The sequence below is a fragment of the Bombus affinis genome, chromosome 4, assembly GCF_024516045.1.
Source record: "Bombus affinis isolate iyBomAffi1 chromosome 4, iyBomAffi1.2, whole genome shotgun sequence".
Taxonomy (NCBI): Eukaryota; Metazoa; Arthropoda; class Insecta; order Hymenoptera; family Apidae; genus Bombus; species Bombus affinis.
Window position 1 is genome coordinate 549124 of NC_066347.1, and position 22621 is coordinate 571744.

The 22621-nt window shown below is 33.4% G+C and overlaps 2 protein-coding genes across 3 annotated transcripts in view; one reads left to right on the top strand and one right to left on the bottom strand.

Annotated features, from left to right (window-relative positions):
* LOC126915452 (uncharacterized) overlaps positions 1–13715 on the top strand; it is a 77319-nt gene extending 63604 nt beyond the window's left edge. For both annotated transcript variants that reach the window (XM_050720143.1, XM_050720142.1), the window contains 2 exons: positions 1706–1836; positions 7117–13715. In XM_050720143.1, coding sequence (XP_050576100.1) covers positions 1706–1836; positions 7117–7227 — 242 coding nt within the window. In that variant the 3' untranslated portion in view covers positions 7228–13715. The remainder of the gene's footprint in view (positions 1–1705; positions 1837–7116) is intronic.
* A 2628-nt stretch (positions 13716–16343) lies between these two features.
* LOC126915447 (fibrillin-2-like) overlaps positions 16344–22621 on the bottom strand; it is a 208107-nt gene continuing 201829 nt past the window's right edge. Inside the window, exon 21 of the mRNA XM_050720125.1 lies at positions 16344–18094. Coding sequence (XP_050576082.1) covers positions 17940–18094 — 155 coding nt within the window. The 3' untranslated portion in view covers positions 16344–17939. The remainder of the gene's footprint in view (positions 18095–22621) is intronic.

Genomic DNA, 22621 nt, shown 5'->3' on the forward strand with positions numbered 1-22621 from the left:
TCCAAATTCACTTCACGGGTTCCAAATTTTCTTCACTTTTTACTAACTTTACAAAATTCTATTACCTGCACAATACTTGCATGCATTATCAGCTTCTTTTCCATACAACTATCGAACTTCCATATGCGACGTTCGTAACCGATCGTTTCGTCAACGAAATACGCAAACTTTCCGCAAAGTAACGCATAACGATCCCGACGCAGCACGGAAACTAATTTACCAGAATTAATTAAACGCAACCGGATGAAGTTTCCACTCGTCGAGTAGTCAGTTTCTCTCTCGACCATGGAAAGAGTTTTTAATCATAGCGTGTGATTTATTGGTCAGAAGCGGGATGCATGTTCAGCGTTGATAAAGATGGAACTTTAAAGCATGGCGGTTCACTTTAAACAGATATTTGTAGTAATTCCTTTGGTGAAAATTGTAATAATGTAATCGCTGTGCGATGGCCATAGTGATTATTAATGAAGTCCTTGTAACTGGTATTGATTTTAAAACTGTAGAAATTGCTACCAACACTGGAGCAATTCGTTGCTCGCACAACGCTATGATGGTTCTGGACAGCTTGCACGCTACACTAATGAAGTGCAGCTGTGTTTTGCTTGGTACACGGTTATTAACTCTTTACGATTCGAGCAATATATTTATAAGCTTTTTTTCATCCAAACTGGTTTGTATCGAATAACTTGTAACTTGCACGTGTTTCTATATTTTTCTAACTATAGAGAATAGTTCTACAGTTTAGAACCGCAGTCTACTGATGAAAAATTGTCATTTTCATGAAAATTTTGGCAAATGTCGTCAGGAACAAAAGAGGGGAATGGAGGGAAAAACGAAAGGAATATTCAGAATATTAACTTGTCGACATTGGAGAACTCCTCACGTAATACTAATGTACCCTATAATAATCGTTAAAGACTGTTATTCTGTTAAACGTTCGGTAAATGCTCTCGCTTAATTGAAACAAGATGAAGTTTCGTAATTGAACTTTGCGTTACTTGTAGGTGCTGCCATTTAAGATATGTAACGAAATGATTATTTGCTTTCAAACTGCGCAACTTTAACTAAGGTCGATTTTTCCTTTTGTTTCCTTTTCGACTTTTTAAACAACTCGTTCGTATTTCTTTGTACTTTCTATTCAATGAATTTTGTACGATTTAGTCGAGTAAAATACAAAATTCGAATGAAAATGAAGTATATTTGAAATTAAATAACTTAATTCAAACTGTCGCGGGACCTACTAACCCAATAGTAGATGCAAATTAATTTAATACTCAAACTACAGCACCATCATTGAACATTTTTTGTAATATTCGCTATATTAATAACGAACAACATCTCCATGTTATGTAATCTTATATGCAAATTATTTCAACTTCGACTTTCTCAAAAACGAAGTCTCTAACGTAGTTTTGTTGTTCCTGATTTTTGTCTTACTTGAATCATAAAATCTCTCTGATCCTATTTGTACCATGAATTACGGACCACCTCGCACGCATAGGAGGTTTCTAAGGTTTTTGTGAGCCACTCTATATCTTCCATAATCATAGAGGGAAGCGTAAGGATTTGAACTTTAACATTTCGAAAAATCACGTCGTCCGCGCCCGTATCCCATTATTCCTTTTCGTTTTATAACTCACTTCAACCGAGTCTTCTGTCTCTGAACGAAGAAAAGGTCCTTTGATTGGATTTTATCGTATTTCAGGCGGTGAAGCGCCAAAAGTTAAAGACTGTCCGAACGATATAGAGGTCACCGGAAGAAATGGGACGGCAATCACGTGGACCGAGCCAATTTTTACGGACAATGTGAAGGTGACCCGGATTAGGAGCAACGAGGTCAGTATTAATTATAAAGCACTTAATTTCTTAACGAAGTTCGATTATATTGCGATTGTCGAATGTGTGTCACGTTCTTAACGACCAACGCCTGTTGGAGAGGAAACTATGAGTTCTCTATAGACTTTGGACCTTATACACTGCTTATGCGAGTCTATTGATGGAGAAGCGTAATGCCCATAACACGTAACACTTGTACAGTAATTTATTTCTTTTCCTGTTTCTTCATTTGATCACCGATGGAGAATGGAAGATTAATTTGTACGTTTTATAATTGATAGCGATAAATAGATGTTTATTTTCTTTTACTTTCACAGCTAGATGCGAAGATGTAAAAAATCTTGCATAATTTGAAGTTCCGAAATGCAGTTTGTATGATGCAAGACTAGATCGTATATTAATAACCTTCTATTTATCGATTTCTGATTTCATTTATTTCGTTCCAATTTACTTTGTAATGGCATGAAAGGTTTCTCGTGTTTGACAATCGCATGAATCTCGACCTATATGAGGATTCCATGCAGCATTCGTTAATTTTGTATATATCTGTCTTTATGCACGATACATTATAAAAAATTCCATAGTTCCTGAAATCTTTCGACGCTCGGCATTAATTTCGAATAAAGCTTATTCGAGCTTATTCGAAATGCTTTTGTTTAATAATTGTTAATTATACGTAATTTTGAATTTAATACTGCATAGGGTAAAAAGAGAAAAAGAAAGGAGGCAAGCAGGCAATTTTTTAAATGTAGAAAGTTACTGTAAATGATTCTCATCGTCTTTCTTTCTTTTATCATAATTTTCATCATAAATTTCAGTGCAATTCATCTTTTTTTAGCTCATTTTCATTTTTCTTTCACAACGTTGATATCGTATTGGTATAATTCAGATTTAAGTCACACCGTCTACAAAGTACGGGTTATCTTAATTTCGTAATATCATTTGGAGGGAAAATTTACATAAGAAAGACAATTCAAGAGGAAAGAAGAAACATTAGAAAAAAGTAAGGCCAACGAGCCGGGCGTGCAAACAGAAATCTCGGTTCTGAAATACTCTTCTCCAGCGAAATTACGGCGAAGGGTTTCTCGCTGTAGAAAGCACCGTTTCTGTACTTCCGCCGACATACAGGAATTTCTAAGGAAATTTCATTAAAAGAAGAATATCGTACGTTTGTCCTTTCTTATCCATTGTTCTCTTTGAATAGTTCATATCGATACTTTAGTTATTTAACTTTGTATGTAAATTAATGTTATATCACATAAATTAGTTGTTTAATGTAGTTTAATGAATAGTTTATTCGTATACACTGTCTACTACTGGAAATTTGAATACGTAGTATTTAAATTTCTAATTCTGCGTGTTTTAATTTTTTCAAAATAGGTCATAGTGAGTATTAACCGTGGAAAGATACATTTTTATTCGCTTAAATAATGATAAAAGAGATTCAACGAGGCAAAAAGAATAAATATTACAGGAAATTGTAAAGAACAGGAATTTGTTATATAATGCATTTTTAGCAAATGATTTTGAATGATATTATTAGTGAATTGAAAGCAGACAAAGTTTGCAAAAATATATTTACAGAAATTTGTATGAAATAAAACGCCAAAAAAAGTTTAGAAAAATTGGAAATGAATAGATCATAGCGCAAACGAGATATTCGTCGAACGAATCTCAATTTTCATTATGGTGTTACACAAAATCATGGTCGTTGTGGTCGATGTCGATTCGGTCCGGTGTATCAGTTCAAATTACTCGTGCAAACTGCAGAAAGTTTGTCGAGGATTTAAACCGTGCGAAGTTTGCACGGAGAACGACCTATGTTTCCATGCAAATATCGTGTAACAATTTTGTTTACAAACTAGTTCGTGATGGTAAGCTATGTCTCACGGCTACATTGTACGGAGAATATGACGCTGCCTTATAAATACTGGCTGCCCTTTACCTTTTTACGTGCATTCTAAACCTCTTGACGTGCTTCAAGGCGGATCCAATTGAATTAAACCGTAGTTGAAATGAAAGCAAATGACAGCACGTAGTGGTACAAAAATATTAAAAAATGTACCTTTATCCTTTTTAGAGAATTAAATATTTTTCTGTGAAAGTACTGTGAAAGACATTATTGAATACGTAAGCGCATAAATATATTTCTGTTGTTTTTTATCTGTTATTTTAATGTCACTTTATGACTAAAGAGGAATATTTTAATACAAAGTAGCTAAAGTCTATTAAGTCTAAAGATACTCATAGTTGATGGAGTTTTACTAAAGGCAAAGTAATGCAGTATAACTGTTAAGATAAACAATATCTTAATATTGCAAGAAGCAATATTTTTAAAATTATGAAGAAGATGGAAAAATACACATTTAGCTCCAGGATTAAATTTAAAAATCAAAAAAGCAGATGTAGCTTCTTCTCCTGTAGTCTTTATATTTAAAGCTTTTTAAAATTTTTAGTAATTTTAATTATTATCAGGCGTTTTAAAACTAAACTTCGCCAAAGAAACATTTGAATACATGTATGTACATTGTATATACGACGGGATCCAGAAAAATGTTGAACAATTTGTTGTTAAGAAGATACTGCTCCTATGAAGGTAAGTTATAAATGTTTCATTTATATTTCCTAGACCAGGATTTCATGAATTAATCTTGGAGAAGATAGGTAAAAAATAACAATGTTTACTCAAATAAACAATGATTTATTTGAAGTTTATTTGAAATGAAATTTTTTCAAATTTTTTACAAAAGAGGATATACATACGTTTCTATTTTCAATTTTAATGTAAATTTCATATCTCCATGGGGAAGAGGTAAAAGTATTTTAAAAATTCTGAGTTTATTGTGAAAATATTTTATTGACGTTCTGTACTTTGCATTGATGTGCAAAATTGATTTATGTTAGTATTTTTTTTATTTATTTTAATGATTATTTGTATATGGGGCTTTTTGGATTATTTTCTATTTATTTAATGAAAAGTCATTTCAATTATCTACCAAACTAAATAAATTACTGTACAATATATAACAATTGTCTTTATTTTATGATGCAAAATACTAAGATATTGAAAAATATTTGCTTTTCGTATGGAGAAACACACATGCGACTACTGTATATTTAAAACAATACTCGTCACATTTCAATTTCCTGCTGTACAAACTTCACTAAACTCGGCAATAACATCCAAACCACTTTTGCGTGATACCATTCCCATTCAACAAGTTTCATCGGATCCTACGAAACTTTCAATTTAGGAAGTTGGAATCTCCAAAACACCTTAATAGGATGCTATTACGATAGGATACTGGCGTGGTAATTATTCCACTGTACTATTACATATGTGTTATGTTCAGGCAAATGAACTTCTTTAAAAGAAATCTTCTCTGTTGCTTACCCCAAACGTTCCCTTTCCAAACTTCTTTAGATATTTTCTTTTTTCTTTTAATTTGTACTTTACAATTTTTCCAGCTGGACATTCGGTAAATTTTTCTAGCTTAATTGTTAAATAACATGTGGATGGCTATCTCCAGCGGGATACCATCTTCGAGTTTGACTATTTTATTTTTTTCGTGAGGTCAGTGGGGTGTTTTCTTTTTAGTCTTCTTTCTATGAGAATTTTCCTAGCTTCAGCAGTCAGCTAGTTTGGATGTCATTCTTTCCTTATATTTTTCTGCGTACCTGCCGATTTCTCCTTTGACCGTTGGTACTTTTAAGTCTTTGCGTATATTCTCGTTTCTGACATACCATGAAGCGTTGACTATTGTTCTCAGTATCTTCGACTGTAGCAACTCTAGTTTATGTATGTGACTCATTGCTGCTGTTCCCCATAGCGGTATTACGTACGTCCAAATTGGTTTTATTATCATTTTGTAGATTTTTAGTTTATTTTCTATGCTGAGTTTAGAGTTTCGATTAGTTAGCCAGTACATCTGTCTACCTTTTATCCGTATTTTGTCTATAATTGATTTAGTATGTTGTTTCCATGTAAGTCGTGTGTCTAAGTGGAGTCCTAGGTATTTAACTTGCCTTGTTTGTGTTGTGCGCATGCCATTCAATTGGATATTTGATGGTATCCGTTTTCTTAGTGTAAATGTAATATGATTGCATTTACTGGGGTTCGCTTTTATTTGTTTATCTGGTAGCCATTTTTCTATTTTTGTAATATGCTCTAGTAGTATGTGACTGCTGTTTCTGGATTAGTGTGCCTGACTAGTACAGCCGTGTCGTTCGCGAATGTCAGTATTTTGTCCTTGCTGTATCCCTGCCTTGATGTGTTTTACTTCAGAATATACATCCTGTATTTTTATTACGAAGGTTCTGCTGCTTAGGTAAGATTTTATTAATTGGTGTATTTGCTGCGGGAATTGTTTCTTAATTGTTTGTAGTAGGCTTTCATGGTTTATTTTGTCAAATGCTTTCTCAATGTTCATGAAGAAGGCTGTACAGTATTGTTTCTTTTCTATTGCTAGTAAAATTTCGTTGACGAGCCTGTGCATTTGCATTATCGCGGAGTGTTTGTTTCTGAATCCAAATTGGTGATCTGGTATTAATTTTTCTTTCCCTACCGTTGGTTTTAGGCGTTCGTATATTATTTTCTCTAGTATTTTGGAAAACACAAGAAGTAATGATATTGATCTGTAAGATGCAGTTTGATGTGGGTTTTTGCCTGGTTTAGGTAACATTATGATGTGTGCCAGCTTCCACAGATTAGGAAAGTAGGGACTAATATATGTTAGCGACGACGGACCATCGTGTCAATAGAATAATTAGGATAGCACGCCGCTATTTAGCCTTACGATAATTTATGTCTAGGCCGAGGAGTCAGTCAAGGCTCGAAGTCGCTGAGCTATAAAGTGTCAGTGATATGACTGTTTAGGAGACCCGCTTACGGGTGACAAGCGATCCGACGTAAGCGGACTGTGAGAGACCACACGGCACTTACCTCAGAACTTTGAAGACGACAAGTTTCGATAAATCCATTTTTAATATATACATACGTATAAGTACTAGTCAAATTTTGAAATTCGAATTTCTCAAAAATGAGACCTCCAGTGCAATCTGATTATTCTTAGTTTCCCTCTTAGTTTCAGTTCTATTTATACGCTAGAATCTTTCTAACCCTATTTGTACCATAAATTATTATTATTATTATTATTATTATATAATTACAAGCTACCCTGTACTTCTTTATCCATTTTATTAATTGCATCGTAACGTAAATTATCTACGATTTTCTGCTATGCGATACTCATCATTCGATGTACATTTTTGTCGTTTCAGAGTCCAGGCCGGCGTTTTGACGTCGGTGGTCATAGAGTAGAGTACGAGGCGAGCGATGAAGCAGGTTGGTCAAGCAAGTGCGTGTTCACCGTGGTCCTACGTCAGGAGTGAGTCGCGAATTCTTTAGCGATCAAGTGAGCGCGAGAACGAGGAAGGAGGAGGAGCAACGACGGAGAAAAAGGAATCCAGATGAAAGGGGGGCGAAGGTAGCGGACCGGAAGAATAACGATAAGGTAATATAAATGGAAATGCTCTGGACTCGTGCAACGTTCCCTCCGCGTGCGTAATGGATTCCGTTTTATCCGGAAGGTTAAACGCGGATGAGACACGGATATCTTCTCGTGGTACTCGTTGATACACACGCGAGTGCGTGTACACGGAGATGGAAATCTCTTGGTTTGAATACTGAAAAGGGCTTGTTGGAAATCGTCCTTTTCAATGGAATTCAAACATAATTTAATTTTGGAGAATGTTTCGAGAAATGTTTCTCTCTTGTCTTTTTTCACTGAGCTTGAAAAAGAGCTCTTACGCTTGCTCTTACTTTACATTTGCTGATGATAGTTCAAAAAACAATATAATGGATATTATTCTCTTAAACTTTATTTAGTTTGGTTTTCCAAATTCATTTTCGGGAAATTGATAATTACTATACTTCTCATTGTTTGATATTTTAAGTCGTATAATTTATTCGTTATTATTTTTATTCTAGTATATCATTAATAATAGAATTAAAGTCATCTCTTAATTACGTAAAAAGTGGAAATTTGCCCTGAGATTTTTGTACGAAATACTTTATGTATACGTATGTACTACAATTTGTATTTAATTAATCCGTTAAACTTCATTTAGTTTAATTTAGCTTCAGATTCATGCGTAGAAAATTGGCGATTATTACCCTTTTTCTTATTTGATATTCTAAATGGTATAACATTTACGTTGTTACTTTTATTATAGTATATTAATAATAATAAATTCGAGATCATTTCTTAATCTCCCAAAGAATGGGATTTTTACTTTGACATTTTTCTACGAAATACTTTATGTATACATATACATATACGTGCTATAATCTGCATTTAAACAAGAGAATCCCTAACAACAACAGTGAGTGTACCTCATTTTTGTAATTATCACCACATATATACACGCGTAACATGTAGTATTCGAGGTATTCCATTCGAGTAAGATGTCTCGTCGATCATCACGATTAACTTTTCACGGTTCGGAACGATCCACAGGTTTCCCCATTGCACTCTCGTCTTTTCTTTCTCGCGTTTCTTTCACGTTCCGATCTATCGTGGCCCGCACACGGTGTACCCTGCAGCGAATCGTCTAGAATCTAGGCCCTAGATCAATCCTTCGACCTCCACCAGGCTCGATTCGCTTATTACATACCACGATCACGATTACGATCACGATCGACACACCATCTAGGAGATCTAGAAATTCGAGGAAATACGCAAGCCACTCTCCTCGCTGCTACTTGTCGGTTCGAACAAAATTACAAGTGATGGTTGCGTGACCAGCATACGCGATAAACCAAGGACAAAAGGGAAAAGACGAAGGAAAGAGCGGGGATATTATTCCGAATGGCAGCGACGGTTAATCGTGATGAAATTTGGCGGATATTATTGGACGAGATAGTAAATCTGAAATATAAAATCTCAACTCCGAGAAATCATATGTACAAAAAGTATTAGCACGTATCCTTATTTGCCAATAAAGCGTTTTTTATCAATTTCCACGTCTTACTTTCATAACATCAAATTTTTATGGTCTTATGAAAGTAAATGATACGAAATTTAATATATTTGCACTACCTAATTAGTACATAAGTGTTGTAATAAATACAGCTAATAGTTTTTGTAGCCACTGTAATTGATCCAGTGACAGCATTTTCGCCGCAAAAACACTCAATTCCAAGCCAAACATATACCGACATCTCTCTTCAAAAGAGACTGGCCGTTTTTCCTTTCACCTATTGGGCATTTTTTGCTTTAATGATATACTTATTCCTCATTCATGCTTACATCGTTATACTGATTACCCAACATTGCGCCTATAGCAGCGAAGACCCATCACATATAAGGGCATGTACTTTCCGAACGTCTAATTTCTCAAAGCTAGAATTTTATATTTCAAATCTAATATCTCACCCCGTGTTATCCACCAAATCTCATGCCGATCGGTTATCGGTGCCTTTCGGAAGTACAGCCAAGAGCGGAACAAAGGGCGATTTATCCGCGATCCGTAGATCCGTAGACGGCAAAGAGTAGGGAAATCTATCGGGAGTTCTATGCAAATCTGGAATCGAGCGTGCGTTGTCGTTGGTCGAACGAGTTTCGCCGATTACCAGGACCTGGTCGAAACACGCATTGCAGCGAACGCGGCGATTTTACGTTCGTTTCTTTTCACGGGACAACGATCGCGAATTTGTCGAACGAAACGAGGTTCGATCCGCATACAACGAAACTCGAGTTGACCCTCCACCTCTCCCCGTTTCACCCTCACGCGGAGTTTCCGTGTTAATCGTCGATCGTCGATTAAAATTTCGCCAGGGACGGACAATGTCCGTGTCGGTTAAACGAAGCCGGTCGCGATTAATTTTGAAATTGGACGCTTCGTCGAGTGTGTTTTCACGCGGCTTGCAGCTGACAAGCCGGAACAACGATAGTTTTAATCCCGTTCAGCAGAGAGAGAGAGAGAGAGGGAGAGAGTGTGTTAAAGGGCGGTCTTCGGCTGGTCGCCCGCACGCTGATCGGAAAACGAAACGGATTTATGGAAATTGCAAAGTTCCCAGGTCAAAGCCCGTCGAATCGAGTGTGCGCAAATTATGCGTTCTATTGGACCGAGAACCGCGATTAACGGATAAAACGAAACGTCTTTTAATCAGTTCCCGCGGCCGCGCTTTACATTTCGATTGGAATATTTTTGAACGTTATGGTTCGCATCTTGTTTCGTACGTTTCTAATTTTCAATCAACTACGATCTCTGACAGAATGGTTTTGATCAAACGCAATAATATTATATATTTATTGCGAAACTGAGAAAGATATCGAGACTTTGATGTGAAAAATTAAATAAAATTATTGTATATATCTGTTTTGTTCACATCCGTTTCTTAATACGAATAGCATAAATAAAAATGTGTGTTCTGTTAAGCGATCCTTACTTTCCCTTTTGCTTTAAGAACATTTTACATTCGTAAAACGTAAATATTTTTAGTCAATCTCGTATTATTACGTTTGATCAATAATATTTTGCTATGGGATTGCATACTTGTATTTTATTTGTAACTTCATAGTACATTAATTTTTCATTTAAGCACTTTATCGGACAATAAGTTATTCATTCTTTTTACTGATTTACAAAATATTTTTGTTCCATGCAGATTGTGATCAAGTGTAATTTAAATTTTCCAATGTTTAAAATATTTGTAATTAGTAATTACACTCTGCATATGCCTTTTAATATTTTCATTTTTAAAAGCACTCAGTTTTCCTGGATTAATATTGTTTAAATCAATCTCACAAATATGTTTCTACAATTCTTTAAACCTCATATTTTCCATTAGTACGTCAAGTTTCTGTTGAGCAACCGTAAAATAAATATAATTGTGATTTTTCGTTATCTTTTTCGAATACCGTGATATTTAATTTTATTATTGCAAAGACGTCGAAGGGGTTCGTATTTACATCGCTGTTTGTTTGTACGATCTTTTTCTGATATGTTGTTCGTAATACCTACACGTAGTATGCACTACTTTGTCACAAATTGTTATATAAATTACATGTTATCTATTTTTTTATAAATTAATATTATACTTTCAATAGTTATTAACTGTTAACGAAATAATTTAATACTATAGTATTGCGTCGTAATTAATAAAATAACGATCAACAAATACGTAAACCTACGTGCTGTATGATTCAAATGAGAAATCATTAACAATGAAAATGGAAAATTTGGAAATTTAAAATAAAATAAAAGATTAGAAATTACAAATTAAAAATGAATCCATATATCGATAGTAACCTTTTCTTATATGTTGTAAAATTCCATTTTTATTCTACATTCGATACATTTTATAGTAATAAATTTTTTCCGATATCTGTAAGAATTTATCAGAGTAAAAGCACCTAGTGCTACATTTTGTTGATTTTACAGTCATGAGTTCGAAATAAATAACGCGATTGTTATCCGTGCAATCAGCGATAAGCACATCGCCAAGCTAAAAGATGTTATACTATATATTGTTTGTTTGGAATTTACCACTATTTATTATGTTAATCGAATTATTTATTCTTTCGCTAATTAATTGTTACCGATACATAATAGGGGATAATTATTGTATAAAGTATACTCCTAGATTATTAAACGAAAAATTTATCAAAGAACAATCCTTATATTTATGTTATGCTCTTATCGTATATAATCAAACGAATTTATATTAAATGTATGATATTTTTTTTTATCACCGTACTTCACGAAAAGTAAGTTACAAAATGTAAGTAGTTATACTTTATTCTGAATATAATTAATTAATAATTAATTTATAAATATCTCTTCAAGATTATGTTAGATATAAAATTTCTTGTAATATTACAATTTGCGTCTACTATTCAACTTTATAAATAACGAAATGTTTCTCTCGAAACAATCTCGTTATATATTTCAAAATTCCTCGACTTTTTTCGCATACAGCAAATCATGGAATGTTATCGTTACTACGTATACACACATGTTCTCTTTCTTCTTTTTGAATGACTAAGGACATTTATTATTATAAAACTCATTTTACCTTTGATTTGCAACGGGCTTTTATAAAAAGGAGCGCTCGAAGCCTGTAATCGTCAAAGAAATCGTAGAGAGTATGATAAAACAGTACGCGCGTAAACTACGTGCAAGTACTTGCATTTAAGGGGCTATTTTAGTATAGAAAAACCGAAAATTCGATTTCCCATTTTTTGTATGTAATTGGAACTATATGAAAGTGTATGTGTAAACCACAAAAGAGAAATTCCTATTATTTCTGAAAATTTAAAGATTATAGTTGATTCAAAACCTTTTTGACGAACCTTTTAAAAGCGACTGTCACCCAAATTCAAACTTAATTTTTTCTTTCGGACAAACCGATAATAGGTGATCTTGGTTGAATTATAGCTTTATTTTGTTATATTTAAGGTCCATATGATAAATAAAAGAGTTACTATCTTTTTATGAAATTTAGTTGTTTGATCTTTATGATTTCGGCGATGACAAGATTAAAAATATTAACGGAATTAATAAAAAGAGGTAAATGTGCCAGAGTTTACTTCAAGAGAGTCGTTTAGATCAGAGTGCTCCTTTAACTCGAACGGTTCCGAGTAATCACTGTTCGAGATCCGTGCATAAACGATTTCCAGGAAACGTCTTATGAAATCGTCATTAAAAATCGACGTGATATCAATCCTCCGTACCTCGGTACCCTTTCGAGGCAGGTGGAAGGCGCGTCTAAACTATCGATTAGTTGGAAACGTGAAAAATTGAAGGGCCAGATCTTTTCGTGTACACCGTGTCATTTGTGCTCGACGAGCAGTATCATCGATTGGTGCGAGGTTAGCGTGTTAGATGTGATGTTCACGCGTGAGCAATGAATTCCAAGCGATCAAATGTCGGCGACGTCGATCTTAAAGATGTAAGAACGTGCGAGAAAAGGGACTATTTGGTAGCTGGGTAGAGAAATTTCAAATTTAGTACGAAGAATGATGATTTCGTGAGAATGGGAAGAAGTTTTGGAAGAAGGTGATTAATTCTTAAACTGGAATATCGTGGCATTTTGACAGAAGCATGTTGGACATTTTTGGAAAAAATTATATAAGCTTGATCTTTTTATAATCTCATTGCAAAAATTTTCTTAGTGAAAAAATTTAGATATGTTTGATGACAGATAAATCTAGATAATTACATCGTGTAATAAAGTAAATGGAGTTTTGATACAAACATAATTTTCATGTTATAGCAATTTGGCAAGTTTTTGGGAAGCAATATACATGCATATTGTATTTTACAAATTCGATTAAAATGAAAGTAGGTTAATCGAAAAAATATGGAAATTCATAACGTTTATGGTACCAAAGAAATTGTTACATGATTTGTAAATGATTTACATTTTGGAAAGTATCATATGATTATCATATCAAGAATATGTAAATTACGCGCTAAGAAAAGTACGTTAAATTTTCAAATGTGAAAAGTATTCCAACGTCTCCAAAATCTGTTCGAAATTAACTTTATGAAAACTTTCAAATTTGAATTTAACTCCCTTTATAAAGTATAAAGTATTCAAACGCTTCAATTACCTACATACCATCACGATGTTCCACTTTGAGGGTGAAATCACCCTGTTGAACCTCGATCAAAGCATGGAACGAGGAGTATAATAATCGAGATTATTGATTAAATCACTTTAACTAATTAATAAGCATAGGGACAATATATGGTAAATGTAATTAGAGGTCATCAAAAGTTTGTGATACCTTCAATTATATCGATAAGCGCTGACTGCGTTCGAAGCCGTAATTTTTAGAACGAAATAAAGAAAACGAGTCAAGAGAAAACAGTTAGAAGATCTTTTTTCTTTTGTTTCCATCATGAGCAATCGTCGATGATCACGGAGCCTAACGAAATATATTTTATTTATAAATATATTTACTTTCTCGTAACTAAATTTTATTATACTGTAATACTATTACTACTATATTTTAACTTACTCCAAGAAAAACAGCTCGCCTCAAAATTTTTGTTTATTGTGACAAAATAAACAATGGAAATTAATATAAGATATTATTAGATATATAAATATAATTATGTAGAAAAACTTTTTACACCTATGTACATCATTCGTACATTTATGTGATGTATATACATATATATATAAGTTTCTTCATAATATATAGGACATTTTAATAAATTCAATAATAACAAATAGGATGGGAAAATGGAATAGATAATCGATAAAATGATATTTGGATTTAGAACAATATTTTATAAGAAATAAAATTTTGGCCCTTCGTTTCTTTAAAATTTCTATATACGTATATTTTCAGATTTGTTTTAAATTTGTTGGATTTCACTACAGCGGTAGATTGCCTGTACCGGGTATAAAAACGACTCATCCACCAAAAAACTTACTACTCGAGGTCGTTTAATTCTGCCTTACGAGATTTCTTCCCTGATCTTCGTCTAAAACATTTTCAAACCGTAATGTTTCCTACTTCGGACATTTGGATAAGGTATCTTGTATATTGGATTTCAACAGACTATCCAAAATTAATCGGTAACAGTGAGTATAGCCGTGCAATACTTTGCAGTATATCCTAAATATTTTACGAGGAAATTTTCATGTATCTACGTCACGAGCAGGTAATCCCTTGGTGCAAGCTACGCTTTCACGTTCACGTGAACCAGATTTACGTATATTAATGTATAACCATCGTATATACGGTGTAGTTCCAGACGATGCTTCTGTCATCGCCAGATTCCTGTTTTCCCGAATAACATTGTCGCGAAGGTACTGAATACTTCACAACCGCGCTGTTAGACAATAGGCTATTAAGAACGAAAACCGGCATAGTGAGTGGCGAGAGTGTATATATCTCAAGAGGTGGTTAATATCGGTGCACCGATGGCTCTACTTATTGTTCGTCAGTATTTTACGCTGTTTGTTCTTGCTTTTATACGTCTATCTTTCTTACTTTTTCGATTCTTCTTCATCATATATATTATACAAAATATTTTGTAACTGATGGTATAATTTGTTATTTTATATAGGTTGGGGTTGATAATCAAGCTGATCCACTCGGATTGGTTATCACACCTTTTATTTTCTTTCTTATACAAAACGCCAAATCACACAGCAAGCGTCTAACCACGTGTTAATGGCTAAGACGCATCCCGAGTGATTAGACGCTTGCTGTGTGATTTGGCGTTTTGTATAAGAAAGAAAATAAAAGGTGTGATAACCAATCCGAGTGGATCAGCTTGATTATCAACCCCAACCTATATAAGATAACATAATTAAAGGAAATTCTAAAAAAAGAGAGTTGGAAATATATTATCAAGATTTAAAACTCGAAAGCTTTTCAAAAAGCGAAACGTCATATGAATAAATTTTATTCCACATCTTCGATGTAATTTTTTACGTAAAATCATTTCATATCTGATTGCATCGTCATTTACAAAACACCTTGTATATATGAATTTACCATACAACTATCGTAACGAAATATATACAACAACAACAATTATTTCGGTCAGTAATCGATACCCAAGTATACCAAATGAAACCTTCAGCTCACCAACAAAGAAGTCTTTAATAATCTGCCCACAGAATCTATGTTTCAATTACCAGTCTCACATTCATTAATAAAGATATCCCCATCTATCTTCTTGCTGCAAGTATTTCAATTGTATTTTACACCTCGCATACATATCGCGCTACTTCACCAATGACGTGATCACAGTGTTTCTGGATGACGCTACTTCTGTGGTGCAATCCCTTTCTAATTGTAATGTAAGTACATACTGTCCATGAAAGGTGGTGAACAACGCTGTATATGGTTGATGGAATAATTGGCTATCATTAAGGATATTGATCGCATTAGGCCATGTCTATTGTCGAGTTATACGCCCATTAAACGTATATCTGGATAAATTTGCCAGAAATGAACCACTCTCAAGCCATATTGATCAACTCCATACTTGGAAAGTATAGAAAAATGTTACGAGCATTAATTTATAAATTTATCTCGAAATTTATTAAATCGGCAAAGTTACAAAACACTTTTTTATTACAAAATTAACAAAGTTGTAAAACACATTGGAATAAAAAACGCTTTTTGATCGCTAAGTTAATACAGTCGTAAAAAAATACCTCTCATCTTCTTCCTCAAAACGAGGAGAAACAGAAAAAATTGCGTCTATTACCTCTCTGCAGCGAAATCAATAAATCATCGAGTAGCACTGCACCAAATGTTCCTCTCCACGGCAATCGAAACTGCGGTTCGCGTTCGATATGCGCACTTTTTGTCTCTTTTCCAAACGAGGATACGATTGCTCCGTGATCGACGACGTCGATGGAACGGAAGTTAACAACACACTAAGGGGAAAACTAGATTGCGTTACATTTAAGTATTGTAATTGAGAAAAAAAAAAAAGGATAAAAAAGAAAGAACACAAGGAAACGATTTAATGTATGCGAAGTTTCGTTTATTATTTATTGATACCCCTCCACGCCACTCGCATATCATTGTTAAAGAGTAACGTAATCCTAACGACATTACGATAAAATAAATGTATAAAATTTATGTATCGAATACATGTATGTATATATATGTATATTACAAAGAACAAGAAAGAAAGATTAAAAAAAAAAAAGACATAGTGAAAAAGAAACACCTTTGAAATTCCTCTACTGAGCTCATTCACTTTCTTTTTCCTGGCTTTAAGAACTTATTATTAATTACAATTTGTAAAAGGCAGTGCTGGATGGCAGTAGTTCTTTCAAAATAATTATGTAGTCGTAATAAATCTACGTGCAGCGTGTAGATTTACGAATATACAGTGTAGAATCTAGACCGATGCATTGTTGCATCGATGCTTTGAGATTCGTGATCTTTCCGGATTAACCCTTCAGTTCGTGAGATTAAACTGATTAAGAAAGAGAAGTGGAATAAAATAACAATGGCATTAAAAATAAACGAGCAGGATATTATATGTCGTAATTAAAAAACAGAAGAATGAGAATTTTGTTGAAAATACTTGGGAAAGAATAACCGGCTTTAGTCGTTCGAAAACATCTTCTACAACATTTTTGCAGTACAAATTAAATTTGGAGTTGTCTGAGAAGTAGGTTAACAGTATAAGTCGGCACAGGACTAATTGCAAGTAGCTCGTGAAGAATATTTCCTTAAAAAAATATAATGGAAATTAAAATAAGTTCGTTTTCTCTCTTCTTGAACGTAGAATTTCTTAAATATCTTCAGTTAAAAACACAGTTGTTTAAAATGAGAATAAAAGTCTATTCAAAGAGACTTTGTAACCTAAAGCTAATAGACGATTTTTCTCGAAATTAGTTCAAACTACAATACTGAATATCAAATTTGCAAGAAACAAGTAAGAATTCATTAAATAGATATTATAAGTATAATACTTTCATTTCATTGATAAATCGAGAGAGCATCAGGGTAACTGATATTATATATCATGATATGAAGACGTTACATCCATGGTATAGAACATAAATATTATATTTAAGATACTAAGATACAAAGTACCTGGATTCAGTTAAATAAAATTCCGCCGTACTTCAGGAAAATACAAAGAAAGAAAATTAAAGAGAAAGAACAAAAGAATACTATTACCTAATCAATACCACTCAATCCTTCAATCTCCTTAAATTTGATCCGTTTCAAGCGCAAACGTTCACTTTTAACTTCCTGCTACAGCGCAATCTATCAGTGCGAAGGGTTAAAAGCCAAAGATCACCGTTCACTCAAGATTCGTTTGGTGAGGAAAGGAAATACTCATCGGAACACCGTCGATCCACTGAATGGAAGTGGCGGACCGGTCGTGCGCCTCGCGAAATCAACCGACTTTAAATTAGACTTAATTAAAGCGAGGAACGAACTAGTAGCCTTCTCTACCTTTTCTGCCTTCCTGCTTTACTCCTTCGGTGAGAGGAACTCTTGACATAATTTATGTGCGAGCCGCAGACCGGCCGTTCTTTAACAGTTAAATTACTTTCGGTTATTGCGTGTTTCGTTGGCAAACAATCGATCTTCTTATATGCAACATTTATGCCGCGGCAATATTCTCGTCTCGACACGGCCTCTGCCATAATGAGTCGTTGGTGAAGATACTACGTGGTCAGTCCTGGAAGAATGCCGCTGCTGTTGCTCGCGCAACTGCTGAAGCTGATATTGTCTCGCGTGTCGATCTGCGAACAAAATTATCTGGGTTAGTCTCAGTTGGTCTATTGCCTGAGTCGGTGTTAGCCGAGTCAAGGTCGCGGCTCACAGAGCTTCCCCCACTCTACTACCATTCCCACGTTAAGATACAGTTATTCGAACTATTTCAACACAGCATCGCAATGAAACTTCGTTTATGTAAACTCCGTTTATACGAATGAAATTTTAATAGTGTCTGATTAATTGAATCCTAACTGATCCACTATTATCTGGAACTAGCGTCGAGCATCGATCTACTTATATGAATGTTTAACAATAAGATGTAAACAGTGGAACATACTTCGCAGTCGATACAAGTTTGCAACTTTATTATCTATTTAAATGTAAATGTATCGTGGAATTCTCTTATATGAATACGAACTGAACTATGATCTTAACGAAAAGTTATAGGTGAAGAGGAAAAACAGACGAACTGCTATTATGTGAATGACCTTGTTATAACTTGTCCGCCGATAGGTTAGTATAGACGGAGTTCTACTTTTCTTGTTATTTCTGTATTTGTTGCTTTGTATAAGAGATGATAATAAAGATATTGTGTTGCTTAGTCTATAAAAACATGAATCATTTATTATAGTTTGAAAATACAAACAATTTCTTTTTAACCATAATGTCTAATTGTAGAATAGATTTTTAACAAAAAGGAGGTTGTGTCAAGAAGTTGTTGTGATTAGGTAGCTGCAGTCGTCACACAAAAATGGCGAAACGACGAACTTCGATGAAATGTCACCAATTCGCTTATTAAATTGGGCCTGTAATTTGAATGAGTAATTTGAATGAGTACATTCACAAATTGAGCTCACTGGAGACGTCGAAAAATAAAGAACCATTCGAACAATTGATTTAATTGATTTTAACATCCGATAACCTTCCTAAATCCAACTCTCGACCTTGATCTGAATAGGGAAGACAACCTTAATCTTAACCAGGAAGGTGAGTATTTAAATTTGTTGAAAAGAAAGAGGTAAAAAGAATGAAGCATAAGGCAGGACAATAAATCTGACCAGTCAAGGACACTTCTCCGCCGACGCTTTTAGGGCGCTACTACGGGCTCTAGCGAAATTTACGTATGTAAATCGGTGCTTCTGAATTTTCAGCGTATCTGACACATTGTACGTAATTTTCCTTTATAAGACAAAATACCTTTTGCGTTTTTTCCTTTAAAATAGAATAGAAATTCTAAGAAATTTCTTTGTTATTATATAATTATATTTATTCGACTTTTATTTTATTCTATTTTTAATAAATTTTAATAAATCTCTTCATTATTATATTATATCGTACATACGAAATTGAAACGGTACCTAAAAACAAGGTAGAGAATAAATACGTGTTGGAAATTGCTGATCAAATTTTCAGCTGAGCACTTACGGATAGACCATTAGCAAACCTATTGATCGACAAACGAGCAACGTGATAAACTAACTCATTGATAGTCATCGTAACGTAGAGCGATCCGAACGGCCAATTGCTGCAGGAGGAAGTGGATATTGTATTGTCTCGTCAAGCTTCAGACAGTTTCTAGTGTTCGCTTAACTAGAAGTGTCTTGTATATACGTGTATATACAAGCAAGCGTTGCTTATTGTGTGGTTGCGAATAAGTAGAATGGAATGTCTATCGTCGCGGGATCAAGCTACTGGAATTCTTTCTTAGTGACCCAATGCGTGTCATATGGTGATTACCATGTCACAGTGAGACACGATGTAATCGGGTTGGAACGTGGACGAGTGTCAATGTTGAAGATCTGCTTCGAACTCGTTGCAGATTTCAAGGAATTTAATCGTCATGAAATGATAAATTTAGTTTTGTAAGTTTTCAAAAAATTATTTGGATATTTGGAAGATGATACGTAAGACCGCAATATCCTGGATTAAAATATAGCACATTTCACTCTTTCTACGATATTGCACATCTGAAATATTCAGATCATGATGAACAGTTATCCCAACAGATCATTTTAAGCACTTCGAGAAGTGCAAATGAGATTTTAAGCTTCAGGAAAATTAATATTACTTTAAAGTTTGCTAATCACTTTTATGTATTTTACCCAACTAATTATCTCGAATTAAATTAAAGCTAATTTCTTCCTTTCTTGAAAAGTGGTTCATTTTTCGAAAGTTTATCATAGGGTCTACTACTAATTTATCATCTAAACCTCATTAATTAGATTCAATGTAATTTTAAATTTCAATATATTCCAATATGTATGCCGATATTATTACTATTTAAGCGATTATATTTAATTATAACATATAAATTCTTAAAGCTTCGCAATTGCTTAATATTACCAGAGTACAGTTAATAGAAATCGATGAAACATTAACAGCTTCTATAAAATATTTACTAAGTATTCCACTCGTTATATCCTTCAATAACCTGAAAACGGAAAACGTTTACTCTTAAATAAAATAAAGCGAAAATATATAGAAATATTTTATTGTAAATACAACGATATTGCCTATATCTTTTAATATTTTCGGTTGTTTAATTTTCCAAAGTACAAAAACAGAAATATACTTGGCAAAACTTTATAAAAAGTCAATTACCATTGTACCCAAGATTTATTGAGAATTTAATCACTTTTACCTAAATAAAGTTTACACATACAAATCTCGATAGTTTGTATAAATCGTCGTCGTTAAATAATTACTGCCTTTGCAGCAATCCAACAGCGATTTGTTAAGATTTCTGTCATAAATATAAAATTGCTCGTCATTTGTCAAAACATCGATTTCGTATCGGAACAACTTGTCGAAAACGAACATATAAACAAACGAAAAAAGCACGTTCCGTCGTTCGATGACTTGCTTTTTCCTGATTGTAAATCATTAAACGTCGATCGATATCCGATTAACCACTGGCGTCCGTAATTCAAGCAGATACCTAAATCCTTCTTTTACTGATTTATTCTCGCCAGATACGGCTATCAATGTTTCGTTTCTCCACTGTTTCTCTACCTTTCATTCTTTTTTGTTGTTTCTATCGTGAAATACGAGTACAACATATATTTACGAAGTTCGAAAAACAACGTGAAATATCAAAGAAACTTCAGCTTTTAATGTTTCAGAAAGATTTTCGCTTTTGACAATTGAACAAGTGAAACGAAATATTCGCTAAAAGATAAACAATAATTTCAACAATGTCCTTAAAAAGAAACTTTATTCATAGTATTGCATTATTTGTTTCTTTATAATCGTGATTATGTATTCTCATTACTCAAAGAAATATACAAAAAAATTTGTACCAGTCAAAAAGCAAAGGATGCTCCAAACTTTTGAGCGAATGCTGATGGAGTGTAATATAATGGATTCTAATGTTTGTTAAAAAGTTGCAATTTGTATTCTTTTTAATGTTTGTATTTTGTTATTTTAATGTATTTTAGTACTATAGAAGATTTCCAGATGTAGTTAGTTAACTCTGTACTACTCGCTACAGATGCTGGAAACAGATAACAGTTTCGTTATCGAAGGTGAGATCAGTACCAGCTTATGAACGCGTAGGGTATTAACTTCTTGCTACTGTTATTACACTTAGAGGAATGTACTGCCATTGTAAATTAGTTTGTTCAGAGTGTCCCGTAAACTATATAGGGAAATAAAAAGAAGAAAGGAAGCGAGGATATTTCTTGAAGTTTTTTACTTTTCATTTCCCAGTTTTTTCTTTGCTATTTTATATAAAAAATTATGTCAAATTATGTGCAATATTACTTGCAAGTTTAGATACGTTATTTTTAGTATTATCATTATTATTAACTAATTTTACTGCCACTAATTATTTTTTTACATTTATCTGAAAATGCAAACAGCAACGTTATATAATATCCATAAAAACAACAAACTTAATTAATTAATTAATTACTAGTAGCAAAAATTATTGAAGATTTATGAGAAATACATTTATAACAAGAGCATAATATATCTCCTATTTTGGAGACTTGGAAATTTTTTTCTGTTTCGACACCCTCCAATTTTGTTACGTCCGGACGAGAAAATTTTCCGTGCATGTTAAAACTCAAAGGTCTTCAAATTCCCTCATTTTGTAGCGACTGAATTCTTGAAAACCGTGAGAGTAGCGTAACTCAACGAGGGAATGTAAGATTATAGACAGGTTTCAAAAGTCTAATCATATAATGCAAAAAGAAAAATGGACGAAAATGCTTGATTTTGATATTTTAATAAAAGTTTAGAAAAATATACGTTATCTATTTTTTTTCACCGTTATATAAAAGTATTACACAAATTTAATAAAAATTTAGAAAAATATACGCTATCATTTTTTTACGGTTATATAAAAATATTACACAAATATCAACAGGATATAGATTAAAAAAAAAAAAAAAATTGTAGCTTCGCGCTATAAATAAAAGAATGGTTTTCAAACAAAAATAAGTTATTTTTGGCTGTAGCGTAATACTTTTTATGAAATTTAAAATATTTACTGGAATGGCGTTCTGTACGTTGTACATTATCATCGCGCTACAAATTTTATTTCATCGGTT